This window comes from Notothenia rossii (genome assembly GCF_949606895.1).
Source record: "Notothenia rossii genome assembly, chromosome: 6".
Taxonomy (NCBI): Eukaryota; Metazoa; Chordata; class Actinopteri; order Perciformes; family Nototheniidae; genus Notothenia; species Notothenia rossii.
In genome coordinates this window covers 36,923,793-36,941,876 of record NC_136909.1, presented here as the reverse complement: position 1 = coordinate 36,941,876, position 18,084 = coordinate 36,923,793, and the positions used below count along the sequence as shown (strand labels likewise).

The following is an 18,084-nucleotide window of genomic DNA, read 5'->3' as shown; positions in this document are numbered from 1 at the left end:
GAGCCTCTTTCAATAAAATATTTGAGTTCATCTTCCTTCATTGCTACTGGGTTGAGAAGTGATGAACTATCTTTGCCACTCACTTGAATCGTTAAGAAACACAGTGTGAGGTCGGGTCCAGATCTCCTTCATCATCATGTAGTTTTTGATCCTGGCGATTACGGAGAGGACCGCTGCTGGTGTGAATATTCCCTGACAGGAGATGATTGTATGTACGCTGAAGAAGAAAAGGAGAGGGAGAAGGGGAATAAATGGAGAATAAGACCTTGTTTTTGAATACACATTTGTAATCTTAAACTTAATTCCAACAACATTTACTCAAATACTACACTTAATTGAGGTACTTCACTTGTGTTTTCACATTAAACTTCTAAGTCACTGCATTTTGAAGGAACATTTGCTTTTGACTCCACTACATTTATTTTACTAGCTACATTGCAGATTTAGGTAATTAATACATAATATAAATTATTTTGTACATTAACGTGTATTATCATAAGGTAAAATACCCAATAGTATATCAAACACTTAGAAATAGACCCCAAGTCTACCTGCTGCAATACTAAAGTACAGAACTAAGTTGGCCAATCTGTGCAAGCCCGCTACAACAGCCCAAACACTTCCATCAGGAGAATGGAAGTGCTCACTTTCAAAAATGATGTAAATATAAAAACAGAAATGCGCGAAAACACATACATTATGAAACATCTTCAACAACCTGACAACAACTGCAGCACTAATAAAAAAGTATCCAACTTAGCGGAACATGTGCAGCGTTTACTTAAAGTGTTGCATAAACAAAATGTTTATGCAAATATAAAAAGCTGCAACAAGCTTAAAGTGCCAGTTGGCGTGCTGGGATTATAAAGTTGGCCAACTGTTACTCTTGCAAAGTTGGGCTGCAGTCGAATAGTCCATTTAGCTTAGGAACCTTCCTAACCGAGTGAAATGACCCGGAAGTCCCTCAGTGGCAGCCATGATAAGTGCCGTTCGAATTCTCTAGAATGATAGGAAAGGAGGTTTCAAACTTCCTTTATAACCTCCTTTAGCTTAGGAACCACTGGACCTCCCTAACCGAAAGGAGAGGAGAAAATGCTGCCCCACAATGCCTTGCAGCCGCAGCATTTGACATCACAGAACAGTCGGCCGTTCACGGACACAAACGATTATGACGGAGAAATTATATCATGAAAGTTACGTTGCTTATTAAGCATTTTAAAACGTATGTGGTAAGTTGCCAAAGTGCTTTTTTTTTTAACGTTCATCAGTATTATAATCAAAAAGAGAAATATGAACGTTAGTTTTTACTGAAATTATCAAATAAAGTGAACATTTCACTGAGCTGTGTGGGGTTTGTTCAACTTTTAAAAAGGTGTTTGAATGGTGATATAGGTGTTAAAGACTAACCTTTATAATAAATACATTTGTATTGGTTTTAAGATCTTTTCATAGTTCATACAATCATACGTATTGGGATCATTTGTATTAATGTGGACTGGAGGGAGAGGGTGATGAGAATAAGTTTCCCTTTTTAATTTCAATTCCAACTTTGGTCATGAAGAATATGTTTTTCTGTTGTTCATAAAGCATAAAGCAACAGCATCAGAGCACGGTGCAGTCTCTAGATGAGTCCGTCGTTCTTATTATACATCCATGTTGTAGTCCGCTGTATAGAAAACTGTAGTTTCCATAGTTTCCCCAAAGCAGCAGACGCACAAAATGACATCCGCTGGAACATCATAAACAAGCCGGATAGTGAAAGTGCATTCGGATTCTCTAAGTACCGCAGTCTCTTCTCCTAAATCCTTTTGAATTCTCCTATCCACTATCCCTTAACCCCGTGACGTTTCACTCAGAGGTCAAGGAATAGGAGATAGGGTTAGAACTTAGGAGCTGATTTTTAAACTATCCGAACGCAACCTAGGTTTTTAACATTATAAATGAAATGTACGATGGCCCTGAAGTGCAAGACACCACAGCATTTCAGAAAACACAACAGCATTTCACATCGGACGGAAAGGGTATTCCAGTTTAGGGAGAACACTTCTTGTTTGTGATTGGACAGAGCCAGACAGAGAAGCAAGAAATGACGCTTCGTGATTGGCCCAACACATCATCCGTCAGCTGTTAGCACACACTCAGAGCTCCCTGCTCCTCATATCTGTTCAGAAAATGGACAAAAGTTAAACATGAACAAACCACAGACTGTCTGTGTCATGGCGAATACAGTCGCTGGTTTATTTATGTCTGTATGACGTTGTTGTGAGTGTGGACGGAGTAGCTACAGGTTAGACTGATCGATCCTAATCCGATTCCGCCCCCTCTCCAGCGTCTTGTTTGAATGACAGGAGTAAACACATAATTAATGCTTTATTAATTCATGGTTTTTAAGAGGCTTATCTCCATTTAAATACTATTGTAGACTACCCAATATTCGCATCGCTCTAATCGCTCGAGTTTCACCGCGGCTGTCAGCTGTGTTTGCTCCTGTCATTCAAACAAGACGCGCTGGAGAGGGGGCGGGGCGTATCTCTATGTAAATCCTATGGGAGATACCAACTACAACAAAATGAACATATTTGACCGTGATTTAATTGTAATGCACGTTTCAAAGTGATGCCGAAGTAACTACATACTGATAACGGTTAGTAAAAATCATGAATTAATGCTTTGACAAGTCTGCAGACAAGACGGCAGGCGAAAAGCTTTTAAAATTCGTGTTTTCTGAATGGAATCGGATCCATTAGGCTAAACTAACCTGTAGCTGCTCCATCCACACTCACAACAACGTCATACAGACTTAAATAAAGCAGCGACTGTATTCACCATGACATAGGCCCTTTCTCATTTCTCTAACTCCCCTCCTCGACTCCTATCCTCGAGACTTAGTCCCGCCCACAGGAGATGCGAGCGGAGGAGCCGAGGAGGGGAACCGAGGAGAAAGGAGGGGAAGCAGCAGGCGGTTAGAGAAATGAGAACTCCTCTCCTCTGAGCGGTCATTTTAAAGAGACGTCCATTAATGATGACAGGAGGCACAGCAGCACTCTGTCTGATGGACAGATGTGTTCATGACCACTTATATATTTACATTTAATTCATTCACAGTGCGGTATAATGAGACAATAACAGGCTACAGGTGCGGACACACACACACACACAAATATGTAGGCCTATATATTTATATAAATATATACAATTTCAGAATCAAACAGAGCACTCTCATAATAACGTAACACTATCAGAGACTGGATATCCCCCCCCTCTCCCCTCTCTGGTCGCTACAATGAGGAAAATAAATTACGGGCCAAAAGTTTTATTTACAAGTATTAAAAGTAAGCAGAGGACACCAAACCAACTGAGACCTGTCTGTCCGCTGCATCTACACACACACTGTACCACACACACCTACACCACACACACGCACCTATAGCTCCTAAAACAGGCTACAGCCGTTGTGTATTTTATTATGTGAAGCACTAAATGGTTTTAGAAAAATATCGACTCTTTGTTTGTAGATATCTACTAAACTAAAGCAAATAAAGAGAGTAGTCCTGTTATACTGAGTGATATATATTATACACACTGCTCTGCTTTCTGCACGGACCTCACAGCTGTTCTCACTGTAAACATCGCGTCGCGATGAAAGCAGTTAATAAAATAATATCCAGGGGATGCATGCAGAGCTGTCATTGGCTGAGACAAGTCCGGCCGTGCGTCACGATTCTTTGAAACACCTGTTCCCGGAAATGCATCCACGAAGGAGCCGTGGAGGACCCATCAATGTATCCTCGGTTATAGCTCCTCCAGAGAGCCTCCTCGACGCTCGATCCTCGAAGTGCATTTAGAGAAATTAGATGTCCTTCAACATGGCGCGCTGAAATTCATTTCCGGGTCACTACCGGAGGACCGAGGAGTCGAGGAGGGAGATTTGATGAAATGAGAAAGGGCCATAGACAGTCTGTGGTTTGTACATGTTTAACTTTTGTCCAGTTTCTGAACAGATATGAGGAGCTGTGAGCTCTGAGTGTGTGCTAATTACGGCTGATGTGTTGGGTGATATTGCGCTGTTGGGTGCTGACCAATCACGAAGCGTCATTTCTTGACTGGCAGCAAAAACAACCAATCACAGCAGTGCTTCTCTGTCTGGCTCTGTCTGGCCAATCACAAACAAGAAGTGTTCTCCCTAAAGGAATACCCTTTCTGTCCAATGTGAATTGCTGTGGTGTTTTCTGAAATGCTGTAGTGTTTTCTGAAATGCTGTGGTGTCTTGCACTTCAGGGCCACTGTAGAAATGACTAGGTTAGCTTTGCTAGCTAGCTAGTTAACAGAAGATCTGCAATAAAGGAAAATAATCATGCGATAACATTGTTAAAATAAGCCAATGAAAATTACATTTTAGGTTTCCAGTTATAGTTGATCAACTTTATAATCCCCAAACCTCACCAAGTGCTCCGGTCCCAGCTGTAAATGCTGCATCTAAATGCTGCATGTGTTGTCAAGTTTGTGAAGAGGTTTCTTTATTTGCTTTTGTTTTGGCACATTATGTTTTCTTAATCGTTGTTGAAACTGCTGCGTGTTACTTCCCCCCCTGCCCCCTGTCAGCCATCATAGTGAACACATTTATACATTGATAATATTATACAACAATTCTGAATTTGGCCATATTACATTATGGGCACTTTTTTTTACCTTAAGTATATTTTGATGTTAATAATTGTGTACTTTTAATGAAGTACAATTTGGAATGCGGGACTAATACTTCTAACTGAGTATTTATACACTTTGGAATTGCAACTTTCACTTAAGTAAACGTACTTCCAATAACATTGGTAGCCACATATACAGAGCCTGAAACTGGAGTACAGCTTCCAACATTTTTATTTTTTATTAAACCGCCTTCTTTAATCAGTGTTTACCTGCTGAAGAGGAGAGAGACGTCAGGCTCAATGTAACTGTCTGAATCTTGCTTCAACTCACATGTCATAGATCTTTGTGATATCTGGTAGTAACAGGACATGTTCAGTGTCTCTGTAGGAAAACAACAGAGGGCTTATGGTGGTGACATGAACATTAAATGCACTGCAAAGCTGAACTGACATTGTTACATTGCTTTAGTTCTCCCCATCTTCACTTAGAGATTCAAAGGTTTTATGGCCATTTGCACAATAGTAACAGCATAGTTTTGGCTATGAAGGTCCTAGTCCACTCCAACAATGCAACCCACAGTAGAATATTCTTCAGAGGTAATAATAGTGCAAGAAAAATAGAAATAGAGGGGCCCTACACTCATAAAACTACTGGGTTAAAAAATAACCCAATCATAACCCAGCTGCTGAGTCACTATAGGACAGTACACACGCTGGGTTGTCTCAACCCATGTGCTGGGCTGGATCCTTTTAACCAATGTGCTGGGTTGTTTATTTGACCCAAGCTAGTGATTGAAATTAACTATATCACTGGGTTAAATATAAACCATACATTGGGTTATTCATTTGACCCAAGATATTGATTGAAATGAACTATATTGTTGGGCTAAATAGAATATAATAATAATAATGTATAATAGTGTAATGAATTATCTCCAAACACACCGTATATAAATAAAAAATGCATTTATTGATAATTTGAACAGCTTTGGCAAATCGCTAACATTCCATTTCCACTATAAAAGAACAATGCATTTTAGCACAATACAAATTCAGGTAACATGAAGCATGTGACTTAAACAGCTGAGGAGGATGTAACCTTCCTCACATTAATACATGAAACATGTCTTCCAAGTCCTTCAACATTTCAACATTCTTCTCCCAACCTTTGAGGTTTGACTGGTGTTTTTTTTTAAAATGGCATCGGTTCACAGGAGTGGCTGAAGAAATCCTACAGTCCGGCATGTATCTTGTTCTTCAGTCCAAGGACTTTGGGGGAAAGCCTTTCACAATCCATTTGCAAGAGCACTTTCTGAATGAATTCATAGTAGTACCTTAGCTCTTTGGGGTAAGCCATTTTCAGTGACTCCCAGCATGATGGCACAAGCTCGGGCTACAGATCCAATGTTGTCCAGAATGATTAGTCCTTCAACAAAAATCCCAACGTCGTCATAATGTCCAGGTTCTCCACCCTCCTTGTTGATGACATATATGCCCAGGGTATATTTCTGCAGGTCTCTGGTGACGTCATCTCCTTCGATGTCCTGTATATTTAAAGAAAAAACATGCATTTATTCAATATATGTAATTTTAATGACATACTTTATCGTATAAATTTTTTGTAATATTGCTCACATACCTATTAATCCCTTAAAACAAAGCTGGTCATATTGTATATATTTCTGAATCAAACTAAATATGTGTGAGGTGTTTTTAAAGATTTACGTAGGAACCAATAAGCTTGGTGCTGAGTGTCAGAAGTCAGAGAGGATTGACAGATGGACTAAGACATTGTTGATTATGGTCTTTCCATTGGACAATAAGAAAAATAATGAATAAAGCCAACCTCATCGTATAAAGAACCAAGCTGATGGTTCAAAATGCTTTAGTCTGTTGAGGAATATCAACATTCATATAAATATTCTCAACCTTCATGCTCCTTATAAGGTCAAATATAATTATGTAAAATTGATGCCTGACACTAGGATCTCGCTGCGGGGAAGCAGTGTGTGGACCTGTCAGCGCAACTTACATGATGCCGAATTTAACGAATACATTTAAATAATTAGTTTAAACGGCATAATAATAAGGACGATCGCCCATTCTGTGATTCTCCAGAGCACACATGTTATGATCTTAGGGTCATGCAGAATGAGATGAGATCGTTGGCCCTTTAAAAGAGAGAGAGAGAGAGAGAGAGAGAGAGAGAGAGAGAGAGAGAGAGAGAGAGAGAGAGAGGTGTGGCTTGTGCATGTGTGTTTGTGGATGGTACAGCGACAGTGAGGGAACGTGTGTATGTTGTTTCTTGAAGTGAAACGAGGCAGCAGAAAAACAGAGGTCTGTGATGTATTTTGTGAAACAGAAGAACAGCTAAATAAATGCAACGGCCTCCCAAGAAGAGCTAGCCTCTCTCCAGTCATTTAAGCTAAAGTGGGTTATTGAACCTGAAACTTGTTGCTTCTGCCCTCCTCGACTACGGTCTGGGAGCCGACAGGAACGTTCAACACACAGATGGCCAGTCCGCCCCTTTGTAGCATATTATTTCGATGAGAGATGAGCAGATCGCCACTGTGCATTCAACCAAAGAAACACACAGCCACGCAACAACTGCGGGATTTGTACAGCTCCTTATGGGTACTGCAATTTGTGAAGTGCTTTCCTCCGTGGTGAAACGATCAGCACTGCACCACGGAGGAAAGCGGCAGAAAGTCACCTGGAGATAAAGAGGGCGGGGCTGCGTTGCGTGCATGGCTTCCTTCTGCAGGTAACGGGGAGACGTGCTCTGGCGGCGGTGTCGTTCAGGATCCGAAAATACAATTTAAATATTTTTGCACACTTATTCCACTTATTCCTAGTGTGCCACTGGTTACGGTGCCGCGTGCCAAAGCTGGCACGCGTGCCAGGGGTTGCCGACCCCTGTACTATATAATTAAAGGATAGATTCTAATTTTGACCTCCTCAATAACCAAGTCCATGATAAGATGTGTATTGGTGTACAGTGTGTTCTAACCAGTATTTCTATTAATCTAAGGTAATTGCAAGGAATCAAAACTAGACTTGTAAGCTGTATGGTTGTTTAAACCTTGCTAATACTTTTTTTAATTGACAATGGGTAAAATGTTGAGTTATAAAGTGAAAACCCCAATTCTAACAGCAGCTGTTTTCTTCAGACAATCAAACAGACAGTTAGAGAATAGCTGGTGAAGAAAGCGGAACATTGAGCAGCTAAAGAGCCAAAAACTTTACTAAGGAGTTGGTGCAGAGCATAAACAGAGCTAAAAGTTAGTGAATATTGGACTTATCAGATGGACAGAAACACCATTTCAAATGTATGATTATGTTGCTCTGTATCAGCTCGATGTTTACAGTAAATAGGCATTTCACCATACATTCACCATGTGAAATATATAACTTACATCATCAATATGGAGTATTGTGAGTAAGGTTCTGTTCCACATCACACCAACACCAGATAGCAAAACTTGCAATAAAAATAAAGATAAGCAGAAATTAAAACTAATAATAATGGTAAATGAAAAAAGGTAATTGATTGCCAATGATTACTAACTTGTGTTAGGCCAATGACTCAAAATCATACAAACTCCTTTGTGACAAACAATGTAACGTTTTTTTTTTTTAAACAGCCTAAATATGACTGGATGTGGTGCACTTTTGCTAAATGTTTAGACAAATTGCTTGTGTGCTCAACATGGTCCACTGTTATTGCACTTGATGGAACCTTTTAAAAAGGGAGAAGCTTTTCTTAATTCTTTCATTGTACATGTATAATGACATTAAATGATTATATTCTATTCTATAGCAAAAAGCAATAATGCTCTTTTGGCAAAGAGCATTGTCCACCTCAAGACGGGTAACATTTAACCACACCTCGGAGCGCTTAGTTGGCATCTGTTAGCATAGATCTTGGCATCTGTTAGCATAGATCTAGCTCTCCGGCTTAGGCTCCATCTATGTCCATCTATGTTCCATCTTTAACGCCATTGATCTGTGGAGGATCTGCCGCGGTTTGAGGGCCTGCCGTCCACCCATTTCTGCTTCTGCTGGTGGTGGTTCCCACGGCTGAAGGCCGCTATCCACCTGCTGTTAGAGGCCTACTCCCACCTGTTGGGTGCTACTGTGCGGGGGAGGCCTGGTCTGGAGATACCGCGGAGAAACCGGAGTGTTGCCACACTGCTGATTGCCTATTTCCTTGCTGCTGTCCTGACGTGGTTTTGCTTCGGGAACATCGTGGATGCTGTTGAGCTGGACTGGGAAAATGGCAAATGTCGTGTTTCTGCTGTGCCTTTTTTTGACTGTGCTGGACAAGGAGAAGTTCGCTAGTCATCCTGACAATTCTGCTGGATGCGGGTCCGTTCTGCCGCCCGCAGTGGACATCCCCTGTACAGGTTCGGATGGGTTGCACAAACAATTGCTAGTTGCACTGTCGCGGACATTCATTTCGTCAAATGTCTGTCTTTCTCACATGCCTGCCACAATGGTCCTTCAGAATTGTTTTTTGAACTCTAATCTCACTTTTGCGAAGTTTGCTGGTGACTCTAGAACAGCTGAAAATGTATGTGTGTTGATTAAGAGGAAAAGGTGCTTGGTATTTTTATTGTTGTTACTATCAGGAAATGTACAGCCAAATCCGGGTCCACCTGGTAGTTTTAGTCAAATAGCTACTCCTGCTGATTTTAGTTCTAGATCGGGGTTAGGTTTAATTCATTTAAATGTGCGCAGTCTGTTACCTAAATTAGATTTTGTCCGTATTTGGGCGAGTTCAACTGATGCTGATGTCATTGTCTTATCAGAAACGTGGCTAGACAAATCGATCTTGGCCTCTGACATTTACATAAATGGTTACAATGTATATCGCACTGACCGTCCTAAAAAAGGTGGTGGCGTTGCCATTTATGTCAAAAATAAGTTTTGTGTAACAAAAATGGTTTCCAAATCTGTTAGTAAACAACTAGAATTTTTAGCTGTGAATGTCGAAGTAACAAAGGGTCAACAGGTCATGGTGGTGGGTTGCTACAGGGCCCCCTCGGCTGTCAAGGACTCCTTATCTTCATTGGCAAAACTGTTATCTCAACTTTCCTACAAGGAAATAGTGCTGCTTGGTGATTTTAATTGGGATTGGTTAACTTCTGTGTCAGAGGATTTTAAAAACCTGTGTACCTCTTTGAACATTACTCAGATTATAGACAGTCCTACTCGCCCAAATATTAAGTCCCCAAATAAATCCTCCTTAATTGATCTAATTTTAACAAATGTTCCATATAAATACTCATCTGTGGGAGTATTTGCTAATGATGTGAGTGACCACTGTGTTGTAGCCACAATTAGGGACACTAAGGTCCAAAAAGTTAAACCACGCATCATCACAAAGAGAGATAAAAAACACTTAGTGGAGCAGGGTTTTTTACATGATCTGTTTGATTTTGATTGGGGAAAAATCGATCTGTGTGCTGATGTAGAAACTGCATGGTCTTATTTTTATCTTGGTTTTATAAAAATTATAGATAAACATGCACCTCTGCGTAAATTTAGAGTGAAGGGACGAAACAATCCCTGGTTTTCTGCTGAAATGTCCAGTCTCCTTCATGAGAGAAACAATGCCTGGGCAAAGGCTAGGAAATCAGGCTCAGAGGTAGAATGGCTACGCTTTAGGCAGCTAAGGAATAGCTTTACTTCACATGTCAAAAGTGCTAAGTCAAAGTACTATTTGTCAGTTACCACAGAAAACCTGAATAATCCTAGTAAATTTTGGAAAGCCATAAAATCGATTTCCACTGGTGATATCCCAAATGAGCTACCTCCGTACCTCACCACAGCATCTGGCATTATATCAGACAGGGCCACCATGCTAAATTGCTTTAATAAGCATTTTGTCTCTTGTGGCTCTCTGTTTGATTCTGTCACTGACTGTGCTTCTGCTTCTGTGAACGCTCCAGTCCTTGACTCTGAACAATGTGGTCTGGAAAACCCTTTCAGTTTTACTCCTTTAACTGTTGGTATTGTCCATGAAGCTTTATCCAAGTTAGATCCTAAGAAACCGGCTGGCCCGGACAACGTAGATCCTTTCTTTTTAAAGATAGCTGCAGATTTTATTGCTCCACCTCTTACTTCTCTTTTTAACCTCTCCCTCAGCACAAATACAATTCCTAAAGTATGGAAGTCTGCTTATGTCCTGCCTCTACTGAAAGGAGGGGAGGCAACTATTTTAAATAACTATAGGCCAATCTCTAAATTGTCAGTTTTGGCTAAGGTGCTCGAACGACTTGTGAGTGAACAAGTAAAGGAGTTTTTATGTATAAATGATATCCTGTCTAAACATCAGTCAGGCTTCAGGAAGAAACATAGCACCATCACTGCAACAATGAAAGTGGTAAATGATATTACTAGTATGCTAGATAATAAACAGAGTTGTGCAGCTCTGTTTATTGACCTTTCCAAAGCGTTTGACACCGTTGATCATCGTGTCTTAAAACAGAGGCTACTCAGTACTGGCATATCCAGCCATGCAGTGGGGTGGTTTGTGAACTACCTCTCTGAAAGGTCCCAATGTGTTCACTTTGATGGGCTGTCTTCTGAGTGGTTAAACATTGCTAATGGTGTTCCTCAAGGTTCTGTTTTAGGTCCACTTTTATTCTCCATATATATCAACAGTTTAGGTGAAAATGTGGATGAAGCTACTTTACATTTTTATGCGGACGATACCGTGATGTATTGTGCAGGTCCCTCCATTCAGGAGGCGGTTGTTAAATTACAGGCTGTTTTTAACATTATTCAGACTCAGCTCTCTGAACTAAAGCTTCTTTTAAATGTGGATAAAACCAAGATAATGCTCTTTTCAAAAGCTAAAAAGTCACCAGAGCCTGTTTTAGATATTGTATCAACGCAAGGAACAAAACTTGAAGTTGTTGCCTGTTACAAATACCTTGGTATCTTGCTTGATGACTGTCTCTCTTTTAAACTTCATGTCAATAACCTGCTTAAAAAACTGAGGGTTAGGCTAGGTTTCTTTTTCAGGAATAAGTCCTGTTTCTCGCTTGAGGCCAGGAAAAGGCTAGTCACTGTGACCTTTTTACCTGTGCTGGACTATGGTGATCTGCTGTATATGAATGCACCTGCCAACTACCTAAGCAAACTAGATGCTGCGTATCATAGTGCTCTGAGATTTGTCACTAACTGTAAAGCACTTACTCATCACTGTACATTGTATACCAAGGCAGGTTTACCATCACTCACTGTACGGAGGCTCAGTCACTGGTACACTTTTATCTATAAAGCTATGTTGGGCAAACTCCCGTATTATATCTGTTCATTGATAAAGCAGAAAGTTGCAAGCAGCTATTGTCTGCGATCACAGGATATAGTCTTGTTAGATGTGCCAAGAGTAAGGACTGTCTTAGGTAAGACAGCTTTTATGTGCGCAGCTCCACTTGCTTGGAACAGTCTACAGGCAAAATTGAAATTGAGCATTTTTATTTCTTTGAATGTATTTAAGGCATGTCTAAATGAAATGCTTTCTGACACTCTGGGTATTTGTAAATGTTGAATATGTAAATATGATATCCTCTGTTGTTTGTATGTTGTTTTTATGTTTCATGTGGAACTAAATGATGCAGGTCTCCCTTGTAAATGAGATCGATGATCTCAAGGGACTAATCTGTCTAAATAAAGGTTTGAAATGAAATGAAATGAGTTCTCTCTCCACCGTTTGTGTGTGTGTGTGTGTGTGCGCGTGCGTGCGTGCGTGCGTGCGTGTTGCATGCATGTAGCAGCCGCGTGTGTATAAACTGCCGCGCCCCCTCGCACACAGACGGGGAGAGATCTCTCTTGTCTGGATTGGAAAGATCGAAAATACATCATAGACGCATTTTGTCTTATTGCATATTATAAACGGTGTTGGCGAAACCAAGACTGTAATATAATGTTTAAGTAGCAATAATACATATGACATGTATTTTTTAAATGTCTCAAGTACCGATAAACAGACCGTCCTGCTAGAGAGGTGGTACTTTCCTGGGGAGAAAAGGTTTGTGGGTGTGTCGGCCACATTAACAATTTCTGACTAACATATGGCAACACAAAATAATACATGGGAGCGGTGGAGTGATGAGGAGGTGTCGGCGCGTCTGAAGATTTACTCGGAAGGCTTCAGTAGAAGCCAGTCCCCAACTCCGGGGACTTCCGGCCGGCAGTATACGCCGTGAAGCTGTTTGCGGTGTAGTGGAGCCGAAACGCCCACGAACCATTTCCTCCTCAGGAAAGTACTAACTCGCTAGCAGAGACTATCTGGGGGTGAAAATAAGGTTTGCGCAAACTAGGGACTAGTTCTAGATCCTTTTTGGTGTGAAACCAAATCTCCCCCTATCTGCCTAGTTCGGGGGGAAAAGTACTATGAAAGCGCCTATAAAACCAAGATTATATATGAACGTTAGCTGCGGTAACATTAACCCCTTGCAGCCAGAGAGTAATGTTACAAAAAGCACCCTTACCAACGTGATTTCACATGTTTAGTTGTGTCCTAATATTACCACAATGGTGAGAACAAGTTAAAAAGAAACATACTTACAGCCGGTCAGGAACACAGTAGGAATGGCCAGCATATAAGCCAGGGCAGCGGGGAAGGTGAAGCTACAAAAAAAAGCATAGAAACAGGCAGTTAACATTCAACTTGTATTATCCACAAACTAATAAGAAAGTCTAACAAGACAAAGATTGAATTGATCACGTATTTAATTTGAAAGCAGTATCAAGTTATATTATAATGCTTATGATGCATGTTACACTTCAATTAGGTTACTTAAACATTCATACCCACTCAGCTAGGTTAACAGTAGGCTAACAGTTAGCTAGCTGCAGTAGGCCTATGTTAACGGTTGCTAATGTTAATCTATCAAAACACACAGTCGATAGCGTTAATGTTAGCTATAAAGCTACCTGTTTAAGTATAATATAATACACCCAAGGCTATAAATGAGCTACTTACTTAAAACGGAGAGCCGTGGAGAACGTTCACCTCACGACAGCGGAGCTACGCAGGCAGCTGAGTCCGGTCCTTCAGATTCCGAATGGAAAATGGGGGGAAAAGTGGCGGGCTGCTTGTGTATGCACATGCGCAGACAGGACAGTATATGTGCTAATTAAATTGTACATCTTTTTTTCTGATTAGGCTACTTTTAAATGAATGAAATGAGCTAATTTTAAACAGTGACAATATATGTTAAGATTAATAAAAAAAGATAAGAAGGATGTAATAACACATTCAAGTCTATTAAAAAAGGCTAGATTAAAACATGTAACATCTAAAAGAGGTCATAATCAGTTTTTTCAGTGTGTTTTGATGTGAGAAATGACAAAAAGATGGTTCCAGAATGAGTCAGAAGTGGGAAAATGAATAAAGCAACCTCTGGGTTAAAAATAACCCAGGCAGGTGTTCAACTGCAATTGAACCCCTTTTGACCCAGCATGAACAACCCACCAGTGTGTTTACAGTACCCAAATAACCCATAATTATGACCCAGCCAAATCAACCCAGAAATATGTTTTTAGAGTGTATTGTGTTTTGTGGGTTTTCCCTTTCCTGTATTGTGTTCATTGCAAACTCGGCTCTGGTTTCAGACAGAGGGTTAAAGAGTATGAGAACAAAAAAAAGAGCTTTTTGAACATTAAAGCATGGGAAAATGTCACAGTAGAGGCACAAAATACAAATATGAACCTGAAAATGAGCAAATGGAGCAAGAGCATGGTGCAAGGAACACAATGGTGCAAGTCAAATGCAAAAATAATTGAATTATATACATGTAAAATAGAATAAGATGACATGAACACAGAATTTGATGTGATATATTGTAATAATAATTAAATATGAAGACTGTAAAGGTTCTATACATAAGACTATTCTAGCACTTGAGTAAATGTTCTTCGTTACATTCTACAACTGTTGACTGAGTGCTGAATGTGTGTGTTTTTTCACTTTGTATAGATGAAGGTGTTGGAGAGCCACAGTGTCTGAGGTCAGTGACACACACCCGCTGGTCCTCCTCACAGCGCTTCAGTTCAGAGTCCCTCACCGTCACCTCTGCCACACACAGAACACACACAGAATGCAAGACTTACATTCAGGAAAGGACACCTTAACTAACTAAACCAATACGTAATGTAACTTCCCTGCAAGTAGAACATGTTTTGAATCACTAAACAGTTTTACTCAAATGTATCTCATGCATCGCCCATGGTTCAAATGGCCAGTTTAGTAGACAAGTTAAACCAGGATTATTTACTGAATTTTAAGGGCTTAATCATGAAGCCCTCTGAAACAACCCATTTTACACAGGGAGGATGTTTTCTTCTGCTTGCTAAGTACATTATGCTGCTTATACTTTTACTCAAATATTACTTATATATAATATATTAAGTATTATATAATATATATATATTATATTTCAATATTACTTTAAGTAAATCAGATTGCTACTTCCAACACTGAAACAATGACATACACCAACAAAAAGTGCATATCATTACCAAGACTAATCCAGATGGACCACAACACATTTCATAAAAATACGATTTTTCCTTTAATCAAGCAGCAAAATAGTGGCGAACTCACCATGAGAAAACACACCGAAGAGGCTGATCACTGTGCACGTGGCAATGTACAGTTTGTGAGAACAGATGCCCATCTTAGCTGGTAAAAAATGAGCAAATATTCAAAAGATTAGCTCATTGTAAGCATAAATTAAGTCCATCGTCTTTCAAAACCCGTTATTTTCTATGTAAAAGGACTAGATGACTTCAGAGAACTTGTTTAAAAAAAAATCTCTGGTGTATGAAAGCTGTGAGCGGTGAATCAGGAAGACGTAATGTTAATCAGGAAACTGCTCCATGTTTTTAAGTTACACCCATTATTACATTGTGTGTGTGTGTGTGTGTGTGTGTGTGTGTGTGTGTGTGTGTGTGTGTGTGTGTGTGTGTGTGTGTGTGTGTGTGTGTGTGTGTGTGTGTGTGTGTGTGTGTGTGTGTGTTTGTGTTACAATTTACATTTCCTGTTAAATGATCACAGCTTTTCTACGTAAATAAACCTGCACGGCACCGGAACACCAGACCAATTCAAACATACTGTAAATATTGTGTTAATGTATAAACACTCATAATATGCATGGAGGTTGCTGTACAAATAAAATGTATTCTTATTCATGTTTGTGTAAGTAGTTGTAAGCGAAGTATTAGCAGCAGAACTAGTATTTGTAGTAGTAGCATTGCTCTCTGGTGGACAAACTATGGAATGGAGACACTGTCAAACCCTAACCCAAGTCAATGGCAATATATAATTCCAATTGTAATGTCATTATGCCACGCATTTGTGGGCCGCCAAATAACTTAGTTGGTAGAGCAGGCAGCCCATGTACTGGGGCTTGGTTCCCCTGCAGAGGACCCAGATTTGTATCCGGCCTTTGACCATTTGCCCGTGTCATCCCCTCTGTCTCCCCCTTCAACACTGTCACCTCAATAAAGGCACTGTGTTATAAACACATTTTTTGTTAAAAGCGGTATGGTGTCACCCCATCCCGGGACTCTGTTTGTGTAAGGCTGCAATCACATGATACACCATAAAAGCTCTCTGCGCTGACGTTGCCGTTGTGTTTCTACGGGGATAGCGGTTCCACCCTCGACTAAGCGGACACGCTACACTCAGTGTCTCGCACCGTTAGAAATCATTGCGACCACTGCGCCCAAAGTTCCATCTATTCCGATTTTTGACCTTGTTTACTGCTGACCTTGACGCACAACCAATCAGATGAGAGCTGCATGTAGCGGCGCAAGCTAGCAAGGGAGGTAACTGTAGAAACAAAACCGAACTAGCTGTTTCACTGCAAGGCTCTGCGACCAACCACACAGTTGAGCAAAGACCAAATTGTGTGTCTTTTGAATGCACTTCTAATGTGTGTGCATTTTGTCCTTCACTTCTTCAGAACACTCCTTTGTTATTTTGGTGATGGTCCGACCTCCTGAGGCAGCAGTGTTCACAACATCTGCCACATGCTGCAACTGTAACCGAATGTCCGAATTGCGTCCACCAATCAATATGTTCTACTTGTATCCATCAACAAGAACTTCGATATCAATGTTAAATTAAAGCTGCAAGCAGCGTTGAGCGGGTCTTCGACGCTCCGCAGGCTGTTGTCCGCACGTCGACGCGTCACGTAGGTGTCTCAAGGACTCGGCCGTTGGCAAACTTCAGAAGTTTCAGGGCGATCGGACAACGTACATAGGAGTTACAGCAATATCACAAACATTGTGTTTGATGGCGAGGGATCTGTCGCCATGGCAACGGCATTTGATGACACCCCATAATACGCCTAGATGTGTTGAGGGCTGCATCATTATCAAACCTGTGAAGTTTTGGGCCGTTTGGAGCATGTTCAATGAGAAAACCGTGTTTCATGGCAACCATTGTGTTGCCATGGCAACAACATTTGACGAAATCTCAAAACTGACACATATGTCTTGAGGGCTGTACCGTTAGCACACGTTAAGTTTGAACACTTTTTGACCATTAAAAGTTAAAGCAATATCGTGCTTAACGGCGAGGGATGCGTTGCCATGGCAACAGCTTTTCAGGAAAACTCACTATTGTCATATTGAGGTGTTGAGGGCCGGACCATTAACTGTCATCTGCAGTCTGGTGCCGTTTTGACCATTTTCATAGGAGTTACGACAACATCGTGCGTTATGGCGAGGGTTAACGCAACGCAACGGCAACCCATGGCAACGGCATATAATGACACCCCATAATTGACAGAGCTGTTGAGGGCCGGACCATTAATCATCATCTGAAGCCTGGTGCTGTTTTGAACATTTTGATAAGAGTTATGGCAACATCGTGTTTTATGGCGAGGGATGCGTTTCCATGGAAACGGCATATGATGACACCCCATAATTGACAGAGCTGTTCAGGGCCGGACCATTAACCATCATCTGAAGTCTGGTGCCGTTTGGACGATTTTCCATTGAGATACGACAACACCGTGTTTAATGGCGAGGGATCTGTCGCCATGGCAACAGTATATGATGACACCCCATGATGGACATACAGCTGTTGAGGGCCGGAGCATTAGCCATCATCTGGTGCCGTTTGGACCATTTTCCATTGAGTTACGACAACATCGTGTTTTTTGGCGAGGGATGCGCTGCCATGGAAACGGCATGTGGTGAGATCTCAGATTCCACGTAGAGCTGTTGAGGCATGGACCGGTGATATACAAGTGAAGATTGGGGGACGATTGGACCGTGTTCATTGGAGTTACAGCGACATCGTGTTTTATGGCGAGGGATTCATTGCCATGGTAACGCCACATTATGTAACATCAGATTTGACCTGGAGCTGTTCAGGGCCGAAGTGTTAACCATCATGTGAAGTTTAGGC

At 40.9% G+C, this 18,084-nt stretch overlaps 1 protein-coding gene across 1 annotated transcript in view; it reads right to left on the bottom strand.

Annotated features, from left to right (window-relative positions):
• Positions 1-18,084, bottom strand: part of LOC307043158 (interleukin-6 receptor subunit beta) — a 45,710-nt gene that overhangs the window by 26,571 nt on the left and 1,055 nt on the right. The window contains exons 2-5 of the mRNA XM_079687440.1: positions 15,268-15,345; positions 14,632-14,736; positions 4,917-5,028; positions 84-217 (exon numbers count right to left, since the gene is read on the bottom strand). Of these exons, the coding sequence (XP_079543566.1) occupies positions 84-217; positions 4,917-5,028; positions 14,632-14,736; positions 15,268-15,340 (424 nt within the window). The 5' untranslated portion in view covers positions 15,341-15,345. The remainder of the gene's footprint in view (positions 1-83; positions 218-4,916; positions 5,029-14,631; positions 14,737-15,267; positions 15,346-18,084) is intronic.